Source organism: Oncorhynchus gorbuscha, linkage group LG12, assembly GCF_021184085.1.
Source record: "Oncorhynchus gorbuscha isolate QuinsamMale2020 ecotype Even-year linkage group LG12, OgorEven_v1.0, whole genome shotgun sequence".
In the NCBI taxonomy this organism is placed as follows: domain Eukaryota; kingdom Metazoa; phylum Chordata; class Actinopteri; order Salmoniformes; family Salmonidae; genus Oncorhynchus; species Oncorhynchus gorbuscha.
This window is the reverse complement of record NC_060184.1, coordinates 23,595,154-23,613,428: the sequence shown is the minus strand read 5'-3', so window position 1 is coordinate 23,613,428 and position 18,275 is coordinate 23,595,154. Positions and strand designations below refer to the sequence as shown.

General features: G+C 46.0%; 1 protein-coding gene across 4 annotated transcripts in view; it reads right to left on the bottom strand.

Moving 5' to 3' along the window:
- Positions 1 to 18,275, bottom strand: part of LOC123990730 (centrosomal protein of 85 kDa-like) — a 100,438-nt gene that overhangs the window by 68,560 nt on the left and 13,603 nt on the right. The window contains exons 1-3 of one of the 4 annotated variants that reach the window (XM_046291550.1): positions 10,929 to 11,280; positions 7,300 to 7,367; positions 6,908 to 7,066 (exon numbers count right to left, since the gene is read on the bottom strand). Coding sequence is in view for 2 of the 4 variants with exons in the window: in XM_046291548.1 (XP_046147504.1) it covers positions 6,908 to 7,066; positions 10,929 to 10,977 (208 nt within the window). In the remaining 2 variants the exon portion in view is untranslated. Of the gene's footprint in view, positions 1 to 6,907; positions 7,067 to 7,299; positions 7,368 to 10,928; positions 11,282 to 18,275 lie in introns of those variants that run through there. The other 3 variants (XM_046291551.1, XM_046291548.1, XM_046291549.1) reach the window with 3 other exon arrangements.

Sequence of the window (18,275 nt, the reverse complement as noted above, 5' to 3'; positions counted from 1 at the left end):
GGAATAGGTTTTGTCGTGCCCTGCTTCACGACTGTCTTGGTGTGCTTAGACCATGTTAGTTTGTTGGTGATGTGGACACCAAGGAACTTGAAGCTCTCAACCTGCTCCACTGCAGGCCCATCGATGGGGGCGTGCTCGGTCCTCTTATTCCTGTAGTCCACAATCATCTCCCTCAGTCTTAATCACGTTGAGGGAGAGGTTGCTGTCCTGGCACCACACATCCAAGTCTTTGACCTCCTCCCTATAGGCTGTCTCATTGAAGTCGATGATCAGGCCTACCACTGTTGTGTCATTGGCAAATTTAATGACGATGTTGGAGTCGTGCCTGGCAGTGTAGTCATGAGTGAACAGGGAGTACAGGAGGGGGCTGAGCACGCACCCCTGAGGGGCCCCTGTGTTGAGGATCAGCATGACGGATGTGTTGTTACCTACACTTACCACCTGGGGGCGGCCCGTCAGGAAGTCCAGGGTCCAGTTGCAGAGGGAGGTGTTAGGTCCCAGGGTCCTTAGTTTATTGATTTCTAACCGTGCTAACTTGATTTCTAACCTTGCTAACTTGAGTGAAGGACTGTCCTTGCCAAGGCTTTGTGTGTCCTGCCCTGCCCTGCCTCAACCCATCATTAGTGACATGGGATAGGAGCAGCTGGTTTAGCGGCCGCGTTAGGGACTAGAGGGTTGACCGGGGCAGGGATCTGGGGGCCCAGCCTAACACAATTACCCCCCTCACAGTCAAACATTAATGAGATGAGTCCCAACTGGCCGAGCGTGCCTGGGATGGTGCAAATCTACACTAAAACAAATTTTACCACTTAAGTCCCTCCTGGGAGGTGGAAACTAGGCTCGGATCAGCAGGAGATTTGCTCCAAAATGGCTCCAACCTGCTAGAAACTGGGATTCTAGACAGCTAATCTACATGGATGGTTGAGCCGCCTAAATGCATTAGACACCATTAAAAGCACAGAGGGAACTGGGGACAGTGGTTCCAGAATTCCCTCCAAAATGTGAGCCTATCCTAGGCCTACCTTCTACAGAAATGGAATTGGTCATACAAGGGCTTGCAAGAGTGGGGGACAATGAAGAATAGAACATAGACACGTTGAGCTATAGACCTGACACCCACTACTGATACAAAGGGTGTTGAGTGTAAAGCCTTCGTGATGGAGGAAGTGCTGAGCGCTTCATCAATACGTATGAAAGATCTCTAGTATTAATGGAACGGTCAGGAGAATGACAAGCATCCTTCCTGCATGTCTTGAGCCACATCTGTGTTTATTGCAGGCCCATAAGTTACTGGGCTCAGCTCAAGTTGCCTCTCCAAACCGCTGTCTTCTCCATGGTAACCTAACACCCCGATAATGGCCTGGGCTTGACCTGCATTACGTAAAGCACTCCATTGATCTCGATGTCTCCGCAGGGCCAAAATCAGAATCTGAGAGCCTGGTGGTGTACACACACAGCCTATAGTGACCTCGGGACTCTGGAGAAGAACTGTAGCTGGAACTGCAGCATGGAATCCTACCACACTGTCCATGTCATACCACAAACAACTCCTAGCCTGATATCAGGAGGACCTTGGTCTTGACTAAGATGTTAACGCTTCATGGAGCAGTAAACCCTGGCTGAACATTTTGTTAGACATTCATTGGAGTCATTGGAGACGTCAACAGGAAACTGTAGACATGAATCAAAATGACTCTGTTGAACAGATATGTTCTCCTCTCACCATCCCCCCACATCTCCACAAAAGCCCCCCAATCAAAAGCTTTACAGCCTGCTACTCCAACCGTCTGACGGGCCTGTTTTACCCAAAACCACCATGGTGAAGTCATAAGACACCCCAGAGGTACTTATGAGGAGGCTTGGTGCTGTCATGGCCATGTATAATTAGAGAGGAGGGTCATGAGGCGGCATGGTTCCAAACTGGAGGAATTTCCTCCTTGTTCTAGGTCACACGCGGAGGAGAGCTAATTTAGAAACGGGGAGATTCTATAGAAGGGCTCTTGGATTCTCCATAGGTCTGGAAAACTGTGTCGTTCGTTACAGGTTGGTTGACTCAGAAAGACAATGCATCAAATACTTAGCTCAATGCAATATAACTGAAGAGCAAAGACAGCAAGATAAAAAAATTCCGGATTGGATCGTTTTGTGGAAAACCAGGTCCCCCAGAGAGTTTGAGAGAGGGTTATCTGACCCCCACCCGGATACAGAGATTACATCTAGGGACAGGAAGACACAACCATAACCAATATATCTTGCATACAAATGCAGGTCTCAAAAACGTGATGACTTCACACAATCAGGAAAGAGAGCACACCATTACACCAATGTCCAATGTGCCTAGTAACTCGCCAGACAGGGTCTTTCATCAGAGTTCTCTTACATTACCCCAGTGTGAACACGTTCCATCTCTGCACTTATACTGGGAGGCAATGCATCATGGATGTAAATATCCAAGCCTGCCAGCGCTAATACTAGAAGTCTAGAACACACTAAATGTAATTCTAAACTTTTCAGGGCTCAGATGAGCGCTTGTACAGTATGTGCAACCCTGAATACAGAACTAGCTACAGCTGACTTCATGCACCAATCCGATGGCTCCAAGCGGGCTGCTGTAGACAGACAGCCTAGCATGCTGGCTGGGATGGATGACCTATATTTACATGAATATTATGTCTGTAATTCTGCGGCTGGACAGAGTTCACTGGCCCCTTTCCGCTGAGCCTGTGTTTTGGCTACTAGGCTAGACCCATTGGTCGATGGCATCTGTGTCTCGCCATCAGAGGTCACTGGCCCCTTTCCGCTGAGCCTGTGTTTTGGCTACTAGGCTAGACCCATTGGTCGATGGCATCTGTGTCTCGCCATCAGAGGTCACTGGCCCCTTTCCGCTGAGCCTGTGTTTTGGCTACTAGGCTAGACCCATTGGTCGATGGCATCTGTGTCTCGCCATCAGAGGTCACTGGTGTTGGGATATGGGACAGGAACCAGGGAGAAAGCAGTGACCTGGATACAGCAATGTCCCCCAGGCGAAGGCCACCCATCCACTGTATCCTACCTCCTAATGAACCGGAATCAGGCCGAGAATTGTTACTAAAGGCACAACATTTAAACACACACACAAAAAGCAGGCGTGTTATATAAGCATGCGTTGCGATGATGACATTGTTAACCCTATCAGTCCTGAGACCCCATGTTCAGCCCCTTATATTTAGCCTGTTCGGGACAACAAGGGCTACAAGTAGAACACAAAACAATGTGTTTTGCATTCATGACTTTTATTGACAAATGTCAACAGCAACAAAGAGTTCTGCCAAAGCAAAAACCCGATCAAAATGAATTCATATGAACGCTGTAAGTACAGAAATAGTTTGCCCACTGGGAAATTAATATCCAACTAGTCAGTGAAAACTGTGTGGAGTTTGTGACAGCAACTACAGTATGCGAGCTTATTACTGTAAATATAGACAGTATGTCCTGGGATTTCTTGTGCAGAAGAACCCCTTTCCTTCTAATGACTAATGTAGCTGGTGAGCGTGACAGAGCCAAACATGTGTGTGTTTCGTGAGAGTCACAGCTGTCCATAGATCGCTTTTAATAGTTTATAGCTCAAATCAGTTGGACTCTAGAGACATGTTTGTAAAAAGGCCTGGCCCCTTGCACAAGCACCCCTCTAGCTCAGCCCCCGTCTATCACACAGACTAATGTATCTACGGATGCAGAAGAAATAGACCAATACAATGGTACAACCCATTAGTCAGTAGCTCAAACACACGTTGTTTAAAAGGGGTCAGAAGTCCAAAACGAGCCAGGGTTACGGTGGGACGCATTGGGTTAAAAAGGGGATGGAAATAGAGCCATTTGTGTCAGAAGAAAACCGAGGGAGACAGAAAGAGCTGAGGAGTGCACAAGATAGCAATCTCTTGATAGGGGGTACTGAGGGGGTATACTGTCAGTACGTTTTGATTGGATTTGTGTAAAACCAGATTGCCCCGGCATATGGGGAGGAAGAGATGATAAGCCAATTGTAAACGGTAGGCTTGATGCAGTGATTATGCAGTGGCTCCCGGAATAGAATCCTCCCTTTGTGTGGATTACAGCCATAGTCTGCACAGAATATCTCCTCCAGAAACCAAGTGTTTGGAGTAAAAACACCAACGTTGCATAAATACCACATTTGAACCGCAGCTATACATTGATATTAGAACAAGGAGATTAGTTGTGTCCCTGCTTGAACTGTATGGAGAGAAAGACAGATTTACCAGAAGCTCAAATGCCAGCGCACTGAGATGAGGTGGAGATATGTACACTGAAGGAGATCCAGAAGAGAGGAGGTTTAATAGCGAAAGGTATCTTTCAAAATGATGAGTCCAATGTCCTAACAAAACAAACAGGAAAAACAGAGAATCCAATCATCCCTTAATGACTAGACCTTTGTTTTACATTCATCTTTTACAGGCACACAGAGCCCAGTGGATTAGCCACTTGAGCCTACAACGTGAACATAATCTACCCTTATCTTGCCTCTGTCCGTCTGTAGTTAGCCTAGCTACAGTATGTAGTCATGCTATAGGGTGGTCTCAGTCTCCTCCCAATGAGGTGGCGATAGCAGAGCTCCTGATCTATCCACTTAGACATCCTAATTCTGATTCCAGCACTCTCTCTGCCTGTAACGATTCACATCCCCAGTTGTTACGGCATTCATTAAGGAGGGTTTACGAAAATACAACAAATAAAACAATTCACTATTTGTGGTTTAAAATAGGCAGGATACAAGAGCCAGTACAGGTCATCCTGGAAGTCAAGTCGATGTTATCCCACGTGATCCTAACACGTCAGCCTGGGAGAATGAAAGAGTAGCAGCAGAGATGGAAAAGTGAGAGAAGAACTGTGTCTGACCTTGTTTCTGGACATCTGCGGTGCCTGATAGGCTCCTGAACTGAAGATATTGAGATAAATTAAAAGCAGAGCTGCTGCAATCAATGGGAGTCTGACAGGTCCGGTGCTCATCAGACGGAGGGAGGGGGGCTCAGTATTAGTTAGCTCCCCCACACACACACACACACACACACACACACACACACACACACACACACACACACACACACACACACACACACACACACACACACACACACACACACACACACACACACACACACACACACACACACACACACACACACACAGGCTGGCTGGGGCATCAGAGCAGCTCCAGATCCAGCCAGGTTCCAGGGAGTGACTGACTGTGTGCCCTAGCCCAGCCCAGTGCCTCTGGCATGGGGGGAGGATGGAGAAGGACGGGGTGCCAACTGCTGGGTGCTGAAATTGTAGGCCAGCTGGGTGTTTCCGCAGGTAAGGACACACAGAACGTTGGCGCCAGGGGCACCAATCATCGCCACGGGCAACAATCATCGCCAAGGGCACCAATTAGGAACTGTTGACTGCTCGTGTCTTAATTAACTAGGAGGGTTCCCATGGTAACAGCACTTCCTTTGGGTGTGTGCTGTCTGTGACAGTCGAGTGGGACACAGAGGTCTCTAAATCAAAGACTCTCCTCTGCTATTGGGAGAGTCACTCTCCTATTCACTTTTATCCACATCTCTCACAAAGCACTTACATTCTGAAGCTCTAAGTGTGTGAGCTCCTAAAGAAATACAAAACTATTATGTGAGCTTGTTTAAATGATCGTAACAAAGCAAGGCCATAAACTGATCTCCCCAGCGCAGCCCACAAAATGTCTGTGACCTGAACGTAGAGCATCTGTTTTTAGCAGCCCTGGCCCTGAGGCAGACTGTGGCTGGCCAGCTGTTAATGGTTATAGTGGTTATAGGGGCTTGATGGCCGGACCAGAGAGCTCCAGTCCCAGCTCCCAGGGGAAGGGAGATGGTAGAAGGGTCTGCCTGGGTCCTGACATCTGGCCCTGTGAAGGTTACGAGAGTGGAGAGCCGACAACACCCTCTGATCTGGCCAAGCCACAACACCAAACTGGGTAGGCCTTTGAAGTTTGGCTACTAGAAACTAGTAGTCCAAGATGGACTTGTTTATAGGCAAACGTTTTCCACAGTCCTCTTGTATGTTCAAGTTGGACTGTAAGGACTAGGATGTAGGACGCAGTAAGACAGGGAGTAATCAATCTAAATGTAAGAGCTGTAGTCTTGACTATTGGAAAGAATACATATCTTCCACTGTAGCTAGAAACTAGGATGAGAGACAGGGATAGTTAAGAAAGTGTGTCCCAAACCATTCAACTGGGGTGGTTTAGGAGTCTCCCCTAAATCTCTGTTTAATTCCTTCCAGTTATCCAGACAGTTTAGCCACATTACTGCCAAAAGGACATTACTTTGGTTTCCATTTCTGTTATCACTACTTTCCTTCAGAAACCCCTTATCCATAGCTTCAGAACTATTCATCTATATAACAGCAGAATCTTAGCAAGAGGATGAAGTGAAGTAGGATTTTCTCTCTCTCTCTGTGTTGCTAATAATGAGTGGCGCAGTGGTCTAGGGCACTGCATCGCAGCGCTAGCTGTGCCACCAGACACTCTGGGTTCGCGCCCAGGCTCTGTCGCAGCCGGCCGCGACTGGGAGGTCCGTGGGGTGACACACAATCGGTCTACCGTCGGCCGGGTTAGGGAGGGTTTGGCCGGTAAGGATATCCTTGTCTCATCGCCGGGCGCAGTAATTACTATCTTGTCTCATCGCTACAACGTACCTTCGCCTCTCCCAAGCCCGTACGGGAGTTGTAGCGATGAGACAAGATATTAATTAGATTTGGATACCACGAAATTGGGGAGAAAAGGGGGTAAAATAAAAAATTATTTTAAAAATAATAATGTTTTTAAAATAATAATAATGATATGTTTTTTGGAGTGTTGTGGAGGGGTGCACCTCCTTTCTGTGCCAGTCCTTACCTTCCGCACTGTCGGAGCAGGACGTGCCGATGCCCGTGTCACCACTGTCGGAGGCCGTGCTGTGGCGTCGTCCTCGGTTACTGTTACCGGGGGCCGAGGAGGTACCCTGCCATGGCAACTCACACCCCGGGACCCATCCAGAAGAGCTGGTGCTGGAACCTAAAAGGCATGACCCCCGGTCAGGTAGGAAGGCATTTCTTAGTAACACTCACTGTTTACTACTTTGTAATAAATAGTCTGTTTCAGTCCCAATGTTCTACCTTAACAATCCTGTGTTTTCAAAACAGATAAAAGGAATTAGCCTACCACCCAGGGTAGCATAACAGCTAACTCTTCCTGGTTACTCAGACTGGGAGAACATTTAGACAATAAATGTTGTCTTGGTGGGTTACCTTATCTCTAGCAGATCGGGATTGCTTGATGATTATTAGAGAAAACAGAATCTGCACCGCTGGAGACCCTGCTGGCATATGTTTTGGTTACAGACTACATTACTGTTGCTCTACACCCCTTCCCCATCTAGTAAACACACAACTGATAACTAGATGGCAAAAAACAAACCCTGCTGTCTGAAGCCCGGTTGTACGTTACAACTAGGATAGATCTACATTTCTCTTAATTACAGTCCATGTAATTGTGTTACAGTCAGATATGGAAATACATTTTGCCTCCTGCAATATTCAGCTTTTACAGATAGTGTGCTTGGCCCTAGTCTAGTGCTAAACTACACCAATCCATAACTGTGAAAACCAGTCACTCGCCCATTATAATAACAGTCCTCCTCTAGTGAAAACAAGCCTTCTCCCAGGTGCATGGAAATGAAAGCAGAGCCTACACAATATTTCCTGAATAATTTCAGATGACAGGAGGGATTTTTGGTTTCAGACTCCTCGGGTTCATTCAGGCATTTGCCCGTGTCACATTCAGCAACAGTAATGTGTGCATGGGTTGGACAAGGTGAGGACCAGGTGAGTCTCAAACACACTGTGGTGCATCCCAACAATCCATCTCTGTCTCTACACACTGCGGGGCCATATGTCCTCTATCTGCGAATTCTATTCTGACTGTGTAATCCGCTAAGACATGAGTCATTAAAGCTGTCCTATCTTGTGCCAGAAGGAGGCAGCAGGTTGAAGGGGGTGCAGCCTAGATGTGATATGTAATGTTGCTCCACAACATGGAGAGGTGACCGTCCTACTGTCCTCCTGCTCTACTGTGACCATCACAAAGACACCGGGCTGAGGCACTCCAAAAATACACTTTCAAAACATCTAGCAAAATTGTGCTTCAGAAGAGCAGAAATAATATTTCAGAACAGACTGCGGGGCTTGACACTAACGCTTGTCCGCTTGCCCAGGGCAAGTACAAGTAATTGATGGACTAGCAGATTATAGATTAAGTTGTGCGAATGGACAAGTAAATAAAATCACGCAAAAATCACAATATCAAACAATTAGGCTTCTCAGATCAGAAGTGGATCAAAGTGTCTTCTGAATGCCATGTGTTCTACACAGTCCCCCCAATCTCTGCAGAGTGTATTGTAGTATCATTATTTAGGCCTGCATTGACAGATCTCACAGCACCTTAGAATATCATTATTTAGGCCTGCATTGACAGATCTCACAGCACCTTAGAATATCATTATTTAGGCCTGCATTGACAGATCTCACAGCACCTTAGAATATCATTATTTAGGCCTGCATTGACAGATCTCACAGCACCTTAGAATATCATTATTTAGGCCTGCATTGACAGATCTCACAGCACCTTAGAATATCATTATTTAGGCCTGCATTGACAGATCTCACAGCACCTTAGAATATCATTATTTAGGCCTGCATTGACAGATCTCACAGCACCTTAGAATATCATTATTTAGGCCTGCATTGACAGATCTCACAGTACCTTAGAATATCATTATTTAGGCCTGCATTGACAGATCTCACAGCACCTTAGAATATCATTATTTAGGCCTGCATTGACAGGCACGAACTGTCTTTCAATCATGCAGTCTTGAGATTTGTTTTTTTTTAGATCAAAGTGAGCCTTGCTACGTGCGCACATTTATTGATATTCATTGCAAGTTAAGTCAGTTACTTGCCCAGTTATAGCTAAATTTTGGTCAGCAATGACAATCTTGGAAAAGACGTTTGTGCACCTGGGTGTGTGCCAGTGGGACTTTCCAGAGGACAGAGAGCGAAATACATTGCTCAGCAGGTAGAATAATGGTATAGCCTACAACAGACTAACCAGATAGCAAATTCAACACATATTGTTAGGCCGGTTATCTCGCTAGTTAGCTATTTAGTTATACTCCGGTTGTACAAACGCTCAAAATTGTCTAGGATTCTCATCTATTTTATTTGATATATTATTATTATTTTATAAAGACAAAACGTATTTGGTGGTAATTGTAATGTTGCAGGGTGGCCAACCATCCTCCAGGAGAGATACTGTGTGTGCATGCTTTTGCTCCAGGCCTGCTCAAACACACCACATTGTGAAAAATGTCCAGATCAACAGGACCTTGATAAGCGGACCCTGGTGTGTTTGAGCAGGGTTGGGACAAAAGCCTGCACACACAGTAGTTCTCCAGATGGAGGGTTGACGGACCATGTGTTTTATACCAGTAGCCTATTTATACAGTATTTTACTTTGTGGGGGGTTAAGTGCCTTGTTCAAGGCCATAATGACAGGAGATATAATACATGGGATTAGAGACCAGCATCCGTCCATTGTCAAAACCAGTGATAATAATGATGGTTATATTGTGAAGTGGTTCCTTGAATCACACCTTTCAGTCACCTTTTTGGCCCATGGTGTTACAGACCATTTTTGGGGGTGGGGACGACGACAAGTGACTTGAGCTTTGGGATAAGTAAAAAATCTGTCCTACTTGTAAGAAGAACAAGTGGCTAAAAAAAGTTAATGTCAAGCCCTGGACTGACCTACACTGTCCTGTCCTGCAGTTCAGGTGGCAGAATACTTTTGATAATCTGTAAGACTTTATATCAAATTGTTGTTAGGTAACAAAAACATTTTGTTACCCCTTTTTCTCCCCAGTTGGTAGTTACAGTCTTGTTCCATCGCTGAAACTCCCCTACGGACTCGGGACAGGAAAAGGTCGAGAGCCATGCGTTATCCGAAACACGACCCTGACAAGCCTCACTGCTTCTTGACACTGCTCGCTTAACCCAGAAGCCAGCCACACCAACAGCCTGGGATCGAACCCGGGTCTGTAGTGGTGCCTCAAGCACTGAGATACAGTGCCTTAGACCGCTGCGCCACTCAGGAGGCCCTCATAACAACATGTTAGTAGGCTAATTTTTTAAAACTTGGGCTGAGTAGTTTTTGTTAACGACGTGTAGTGTTATTACATAGTTGTAAGAGACAATGGGGGGGGGGGTATATTGGCCCGCTTTAGAGGATATAGCTAACTATAAATCTGGCCACATGAGATACTTAGCTATAATAACTGACAACGCAGAAAGCCGTCACTGACTCATTGCTCAAGAGAAGAGGGCACGCAGTGGTCCATTCATCATAATATAATTCTAGCGACATAATGTAGCAAGCTATATCAAAATGTTACAATGTAGACATCTTTATAATCTCAATCCAGAAACAGACATCGCTATCAGGACGAGCAGAACTCTAAATCCCCCGATGAGGAAAAAACTCCGCTCTCTCTGCAACCTGCATTATTTTGTCATGAACAATTAATAGTCATCTATTCAGGAATTTCCGTTACAATGTCACATCAAAAACGAGGCTTCATCATAGCATTATCAAGAAACACCAGATGCCCCGGGAGAGGGCTACTACTGCTAGCTAGAGAGCTAGCTGAATCCGCAGAAACCCTTCTGTATCCATCAGTTTAGCATCAGCTAGCTAGAAGCTTGTGAAGACGTTCACCGATATGAGCATGAGCAAGGCTCTAGTCTGTTCAGACATTATTGCTATGAAAATATCAACCCAGGGGTTTTATTCTTCTATAAAAATCTAAATAATAAGATCTTACCTGTTTTAAAAGTATCAAATCCATCCTCAAATTCGTTTCTCCCCCACATTATGACTGGTTGTATGCGCCCGTTCGCAGTGAAACTCCGAGGGTAGAGCAAAACGTGATCAAACAAAAGGTGGAGAGAATTCCTCAAGAACTTGCCATGATTACATTGCGCGAAAGGACATGCATAGCTTTAAAATTGAAATTTAACGGTTATTTATAACATGTCTTCTGCCCAAAACGAGCTCCATAAATCAAAAATATGGGTAAAGTTGACTGAAGAACTAACTACTATTAAATCGATGGCAACAGCAATGCATGGAAGGATGTGATCTCACTGAATGCGTGCCACAGCTCCTTGCGAAAGGCTCAATCTGAGTTTTAGTCTCCTCCCCCACAAACAGTACTGAGACCACTGCAGCTCGGCAATGGTTGGGTGCTATACCTCAGTGGCTGAGTGCACTGCATTGGCGACCCTAAACATAGCCATCCGGGCATCATATAGTTTTCTCACATTCTGAAAAACGTTTCATTGTGTACCCTTTTGGCCTTTTGTTTTTGAGCTGCTGTATGCAGTCAAAGGAAAAATGCCACCTGACATCCAGCAGTCTTCGTGAAGTTTCACCCCATAGGTAAGCATCATGCATAAATTGTGACGTTTCTTGGCCCGCTGTCACTTGTGTATTCTTTATTTATCAAGGTGGCGTGTATTCATGGCTGCAAAGGGAAGCCAGGGTTCCACCCAAAAATGACTAAGATATAAAACATAAAATCATTTAACTTCCATGTCTATGTGTTTCATAATTGTCCTTAAATTTGCAAGAGGCTGAACGTATCTCAGCGGCGCGCGTCGTGTGAACATTTGATCGCGCAAAACAGCGCCCCTCTGTCTGCATGTGAAGCCCATTTTCTGATGCTGTCTGGTCTAAAATAGTATGATATTGTGGCTGACCGTAGCATTGAATGCAAGGGAAGACAGCAAGCATGTGGCCTCCCTTGATAAAATAAATACATAACAATAATAGCCAATAAGTGTTGAGCTAATCTGAGTTCCACTGTGAATAATCCTGGAGCACAAAAAAAAAAAACCTGTCAAGGGAAGCCAGTTTGGATTTGGCTTCACACCAATCACATCACATCAAGCCAAATGTCATTGACAGAAAAAAACTTGAATTGTTGCATCTCTGTTGTTGTGTTGTTGTCTTCCGGTGGCTAGCTAGCTAGCAAATATGGTCCCTTTCCTAAACTAGCTATGGATGGAGATAGTGATTTGGACATGTGGTTTTACTTAATTCTCCGTACTGGCCAATGATTATAACGGCGATTCCGAAACAACCATAAATACATACATTGTGCCTCTGGCCTGAGAGGATGGAAGTTCAATATGTAGCTAGTTGTAGTAGGCTAATGTTAACTTTGGATACACAGTCCAAAGTGTAATTAAGAACTTCACCATGCTCAAAGGGCTATTATTCAATGTCTGCTTTTTTTACCCATCTATCAATAGGTGCCATTCTTTGCGAGACATTGGAAAACCTCCCTGGTCTTTGTGGCTGAATCTGTGTTTGAAATTCACTGCTCAACAGAGGGACCTTACAGATAATTGTATATGTGGGGTGCAGAGATGAGGTAGTCATTCAAAAATTCTGTTAAACACTATTATTGCGCACAGACTCAGTCCATGCAACATATTATGTAACTTGTTAAGAATTATTTTACTCCTGAATGTATTTAGGCTTGCCATAACAAAGGGCTTGAATACTTATTGACTCAATACATTTCAAGTTTACATTTTTTATGTAATTTGTAAAAATGTGTTGAAACATAATTCCACTTTGTGTCACGCCTTGGTTATTGTATCTTGTGTTTTTGTTATATGTTTGGGTAGGCCAGGGTGTGACATGGGTTTATATGTTGTATTTCGTATTGGGGTTTGTATTAATTGGGAGTGTGTATTAGTAGGGGTGTGTCTAGTTAGGCTTGGCTGCCTGAGGCGATTCCTAATTGGAGTCAGCTGATTCTAGTTGTCTCGGATTGGGAACCGTATTTAGGTAGCTTGAGTGCGCGTTGTATTTCGTGGGCGATTGTACCTGTCTTAGTGTTAGTCACCAGATAGGCTGTATTAGTTTCACTCGTTTGTTGTTTTCGTATTTTCAGTTATTTCATGTACCGCATATGTCTTCTTTAAAAGTCATGAGTAACCTACACGCTGCATTTCGGTCTGACTCTCTACAAACAGCAGACGAACAACATTACAGAATCACCCACCACCATTCTCAGACCGAGCAGCGTGTGAACTGGCAGGATCTAAAGGAGGACGTTATGGACGGCAGAAGCAGGGATTATACGACTTGGGAAGAAATCGACAGGTGGGCGGCCGACCCAGAGCGAGTGCAGGAGCCCGCCTGGGATTCCCTACAGCAATGCGAAGAGGGCTATACACGGATGGAATCGAAAAGGAAAGCACGGCTATACAGAGCGAAAACCGTAGGTAACGGGGAAAGCGCAGAGAGAGAGTGGCAGAGTCAGGAGTCAGACCTGAGCCTACTCTCCCTGTTAATTGTGAGGAGCAGCAATATGAGGACTTCTGGTCTTGGGAGATGATATTAGACGGAAAAGGACCCTGGGCGCAGCCGGGAGAATATCGCCGTCCCAAGAAGGAAATAGAAGTTGCTAAAGCGGAGAGGCGCGAGTATGAGGAGGCAGCACTGCGACGCGGTTGGAAACCGGAAAGTCACCCCAAAAAATGTATTGGGGGGGGGGCTAAAAGGGAGAATAGTTATGCCAGGTAGGAAACCTGCGCATACTCCCTGTGCTCACCGTTGGGCTAGAGAGACCGGGCAGGCACCGTGTTATGCTATGGAGCGCACGGTGTTTCCAGTGCGGGTGCAGAGCCAGCTGCGACTCATACCAGCCCTTCCTATTGGCCGGGCTAGAGTGGGCATCGAGCCAGGTAAGCTTGGGCAGGCTCGGTGCTCAAGAGCTCCAGTGCGCCTGCACGGTCCGGTCTATCCAGAGCCACCTCTACACACCAGTCCTCCAGTAGCAGCTCCCCGCACCAGGCTTCCTGTGCGTGTCCTCGCGCCAGTACCACCAGTTCCAGCACCACGCACCAGGCCTCCAGTGCGCCTCGCCTGTTTAGCGCAGCCAGAGCTGTTCTCCTCTCCTGCGCTGTTGGAGTCTCCCGCCTGTTTAGCGCAACCAGAGTTGTTCTCTTCTCCTGCGCTATCGGAGTCTCCCGCCTGTTTAGCGCAGCCAGAGCCGTTCTCCTCTCTTGCGCTGCTGGAGTCTCCTGTCTGTCCAGCGCCACCAGTGCTCCCAGTCGGCCCAGCGCGTCCAGTGCGCATCGCCTGTTCAGCACAGCCAGTGCTTTTCTCCCCTCCTGTGCTATCGGAGTCTCCAGCCTGTTTAGCGCAGCCAGAGCCTTTCTCCTCTCCTGCGCTGCCGGAGTCTCCTGTCTGTCCAGCGCCACCAGTGCTACCAGTCGGCCCAGCGCGTCCAGTGCGCATCGCCTGTTCAGCACAGCCAGTGCTTTTCTCCCCTCCTGTGCTATCGGAGTCTCCAGCCTGTTCAGCGCAGCCAGAGCCTTTCTCCTCTCCTGCGCTGCCGGAGTCTCCTGTCTGTCCAGCGCCACCAGTGCTACCAGTCGGCCCAGCGCGTCCAGTGCGCCTCGCCTGTTCAGCGCAGCCAGAGCTTTTCTCCTCTCCTGCACTGTTGGAGTCTCCCGCCTGTTCAGCTCAGCCAGAGCCTTTCTCCTCTCCTGCGCTGCCGGAGTTTCCTGTCTGCCCAGCGCCGCCAGTCAGCCCAGCGTCACCAGTCTGCGAGGATCCGCCAGAAGTGCCAGTCTGCCAAGATCTTCTAGATCGGCCAGACAACCTGAATCATCCAGGTCCACCAGCCAGCCAGGATTTACCGGAGCCTACTACCTGCCTGAGCTTCCTCTCAGTACTGAACTTCCTTTCAGTACTAGGCTTCCTCTCTGTACTGGGCTCCCTCTCAGTACCGGGCTTCCCCTCAGTACTGGGCTGCTTCGGTCCCGGGCTGCCCCTCTGTCCCGGGCTGCCCCTCTGTCCTGAGATGCCCCTCTGTCCTGAGCTGCCCTGCTGTCCTGAGTTGCCCCTCTATCCTGAGTTGCCCCTCTGTCCCGAGTTGCCCCTCTGTCCCGAGCTGCCCCTCTGTCCCGAGCTGCCCCTCTGTCCCGAGCTGCCCCTCTGTCCCGAGCTGCCCCTCTGTCCCGAGCTGCCCCTCGGTCCCGAGTTGCCCCTCGGTCCCGAGCTGCCCCTCAGTTATGTGGGGATCAGGGTGAGGACTATTAGGCCATGGTCGGCGGAGAAGGTGGATTATCCTAGGACGCGAAGGGGAGGAACTAGGACATTTATGGAGTGGGGTCCACGTCCCGAGCCAGAACCGCCACCATGGACAGACGCCCACCCGGATCCTCCCTATGCTCTTGAGGTGCGTCCCGGAGTCCGCACCTTAGGGGGGGGGGGTTCTGTCACGCCTTGGTTATTGTATCTTGTGTTTTTGTTATATGTTTGGGTAGGCCAGGGTGTGACATGGGTTTATATGTTGTATTTCGTATTGGGGTTTGTATTAATTGGGAGTGTGTATTAGTAGGGGTGTGTCTAGTTAGGCTTGGCTGCCTGAGGCGATTCCTAATTGGAGTCAGCTGATTCTAGTTGTCTCGGATTGGGAACCGTATTTAGGTAGCTTGAGTGCGCGTTGTATTTCGTGGGCGATTGTACCTGTCTTAGTGTTAGTCACCAGATAGGCTGTATTAGTTTCACTCGTTTGTTGTTTTCGTATTTTCAGTTATTTCATGTACCGCATATGTCTTCTTTAAAAGTCATGAGTAACCTACACGCTGCATTTCGGTCTGACTCTCTACAAACAGCAGACGAACAACATTACACTTTGACCTTATTGGATAGTGTGTGTAGGCCAGTGACAACAAAAAAATCCTAATGTAATACATTTTATATTCAGGCTGTAACACAACAAAATGTGGAAAATGTCAAGGGGTGTGAATGCTTTCTGAAGGCACTGTATGTGTAACTAATGTGTAATATATAATACACAATAATACAAGTTTCACACCAAGACAGTACTGCCATGAATAGGATACCAAGGTTACCCCAGAAGCCTCAGTGATGTGGAATCTTCTCCAACTAAAGTCTTCACACGTCTAATCAGCTGGCTCTTCACAGGAAGACTCAGTAGAGTCATATATTCACAGGTGTGCTTGGGGCCCTGTAAAAGGCACCTGGTTAAAGCTGTCAGACAACAACAGCAGTCAACAAAGTGAGATGAGCTCTAGTCGCCTATATTGATGCCAGTTACCAAAAGCAGGGCTAAGGGAAAGGGGATACCTAGTCAGTTGCACAACTGAATGCATTCAACCGAATTGTATGTCTTCCACATTTAACCCAACCCGTCTGAATCATTCCTAATGTGGCATTCCTAATGTAGCATTCCCAATGTAGCATTGCTAATGTAACATTCCTAATGTAACATTCCTAATGAAAGCCTACACATTCCTGCTGCGTTCTATGTAGCTATTGATACTTTTGTACTCACATACTGAAATGATAAAGAGCACCTTGTAGGCTAACATTAAGCTGAAAACAGGGTGTGTGTTTTTGCTGGCAGCAAATATTATTTTAGGCCTTGTCTAATGTTGGTTAACCCAGAACTAAAGTTTTTGTAATTGGTCAGATGCTTGATTAGGTTCTGCAGTCTGTCCATGAAATATTAGACCTGGCTTTGCTCTGTTTAATTTCTAGCTAGTTATGTGCTTCACTGTAGTGTTGTCACGAGACCAAAAATGTACTCACGATAGGATACCAGGTCAGGTATCAAGATACCAAGTAGTATCACAATACCACCAAGAAAATAAATCTGTGGCCTAGCATCCTGTTCGCCCCACGGCCCGGGATTAGATTTAAAACGTTCGTTGACATGGTTTGTGAAATTATCTAAAATGCTTGCAAATCCCTTTAGAAAGAAAAAAAGTAATCTCGGGTAATATGCGTAAAAAGAAAAAAGGTAGTGTTTAGGCTAGAGAAAATACATCTTCTTGGCTGTAATGCTGCAACCATTTTCCCTCTCTGGCACTCAGAGGCTGTATGACCGTTAACTTGCAAAGTCTACTCAGACTGGCCTGTTCGCTTGGTTATAACCACTATATAAACCCATCGTTGGTTTTAACAGGTGATGGAATGCTCCAATGTAACACATTTAGAAATCTAACAACAGAAAACTCATCAGGATCTTCATCCCTGTTTGCCATCACGGCTAAATTATATTTTAAAAACTGATGGAGGAATAGATGTGCATGAAGAGCGGACAGAGAAGCAGGTGATTTGAGGGCTGGTAGGCGATGTGGCTGGATGATTACAGCTGCCACAGATGATATGCCATGAAAGTGAAGTAGATATTATTGGACCTGTGCATACAAGAAACTAGTAGCTGTTGATTAAATTCAACTGAATGTATAAACCAAACGGACTTTCTAAACATTTTATTATAACAGAAGCCAGTAAGTTCTTTAGATCGGTAGGGCTGAAAAAGTCGGTAGTGTCATATGAAATAGGACTACGGTATTCTACAATGTTGGTATCATAAGTATCATGACGTTTTGGTACCGTGATATTACCATGGTATCGGTATACCATGCAACACTACTTCACTGTCCAGCTTTGTTCCTCCCTTGTAAAATAAATAAACCTCAGTAATCTACCTCAAATCCATTACAAACCTTGTCATCAAATGTTTATTTTTACACAATATTTGCTTGGCAAAAACATAAATGTGGCAATAAGCAACATTTCGGCAAACACAATTTCAAAACACATCCTCTTGATAACTTCAAATAGATACTCCCCCCTAACCGCAGGGGTTCCAGGATTATTTCAAGCAACATCAAACTGTTTTAGTGACTGGCGGACAAAGTCTGGTAGTGCTCCAGTTCTCCCTGTCAGATTAACCAACAGAGGACTTGGGACGCATATCAACTCCTGTAGAAATGGCACTATGGTTATTCTGAGTAACCTAATTTATGTTCCTTTAACTCTACCTTCTAGTGAGTTTATACAAACTGTCATTTTCTATTTTGACTAATGCTCTCAGCTGTAAGGATATTTCATTTGGCGACTTTGGGTCTTTTGAGTATCATGCTATACTGTTTAAATGTCAGCCACCAGTGCTGGCTATAACCCCTATATAGGCCACGAAAGGACAGCCCCACTGTCTTTACTGAGAACTATGATAAAAATCATTGTGTTGGGCAATTTTAATATTCATGTTGACAAACAGACAGTTTCCAAGGCCATTGAATATATGAATATTTTTAGATCCAACGTG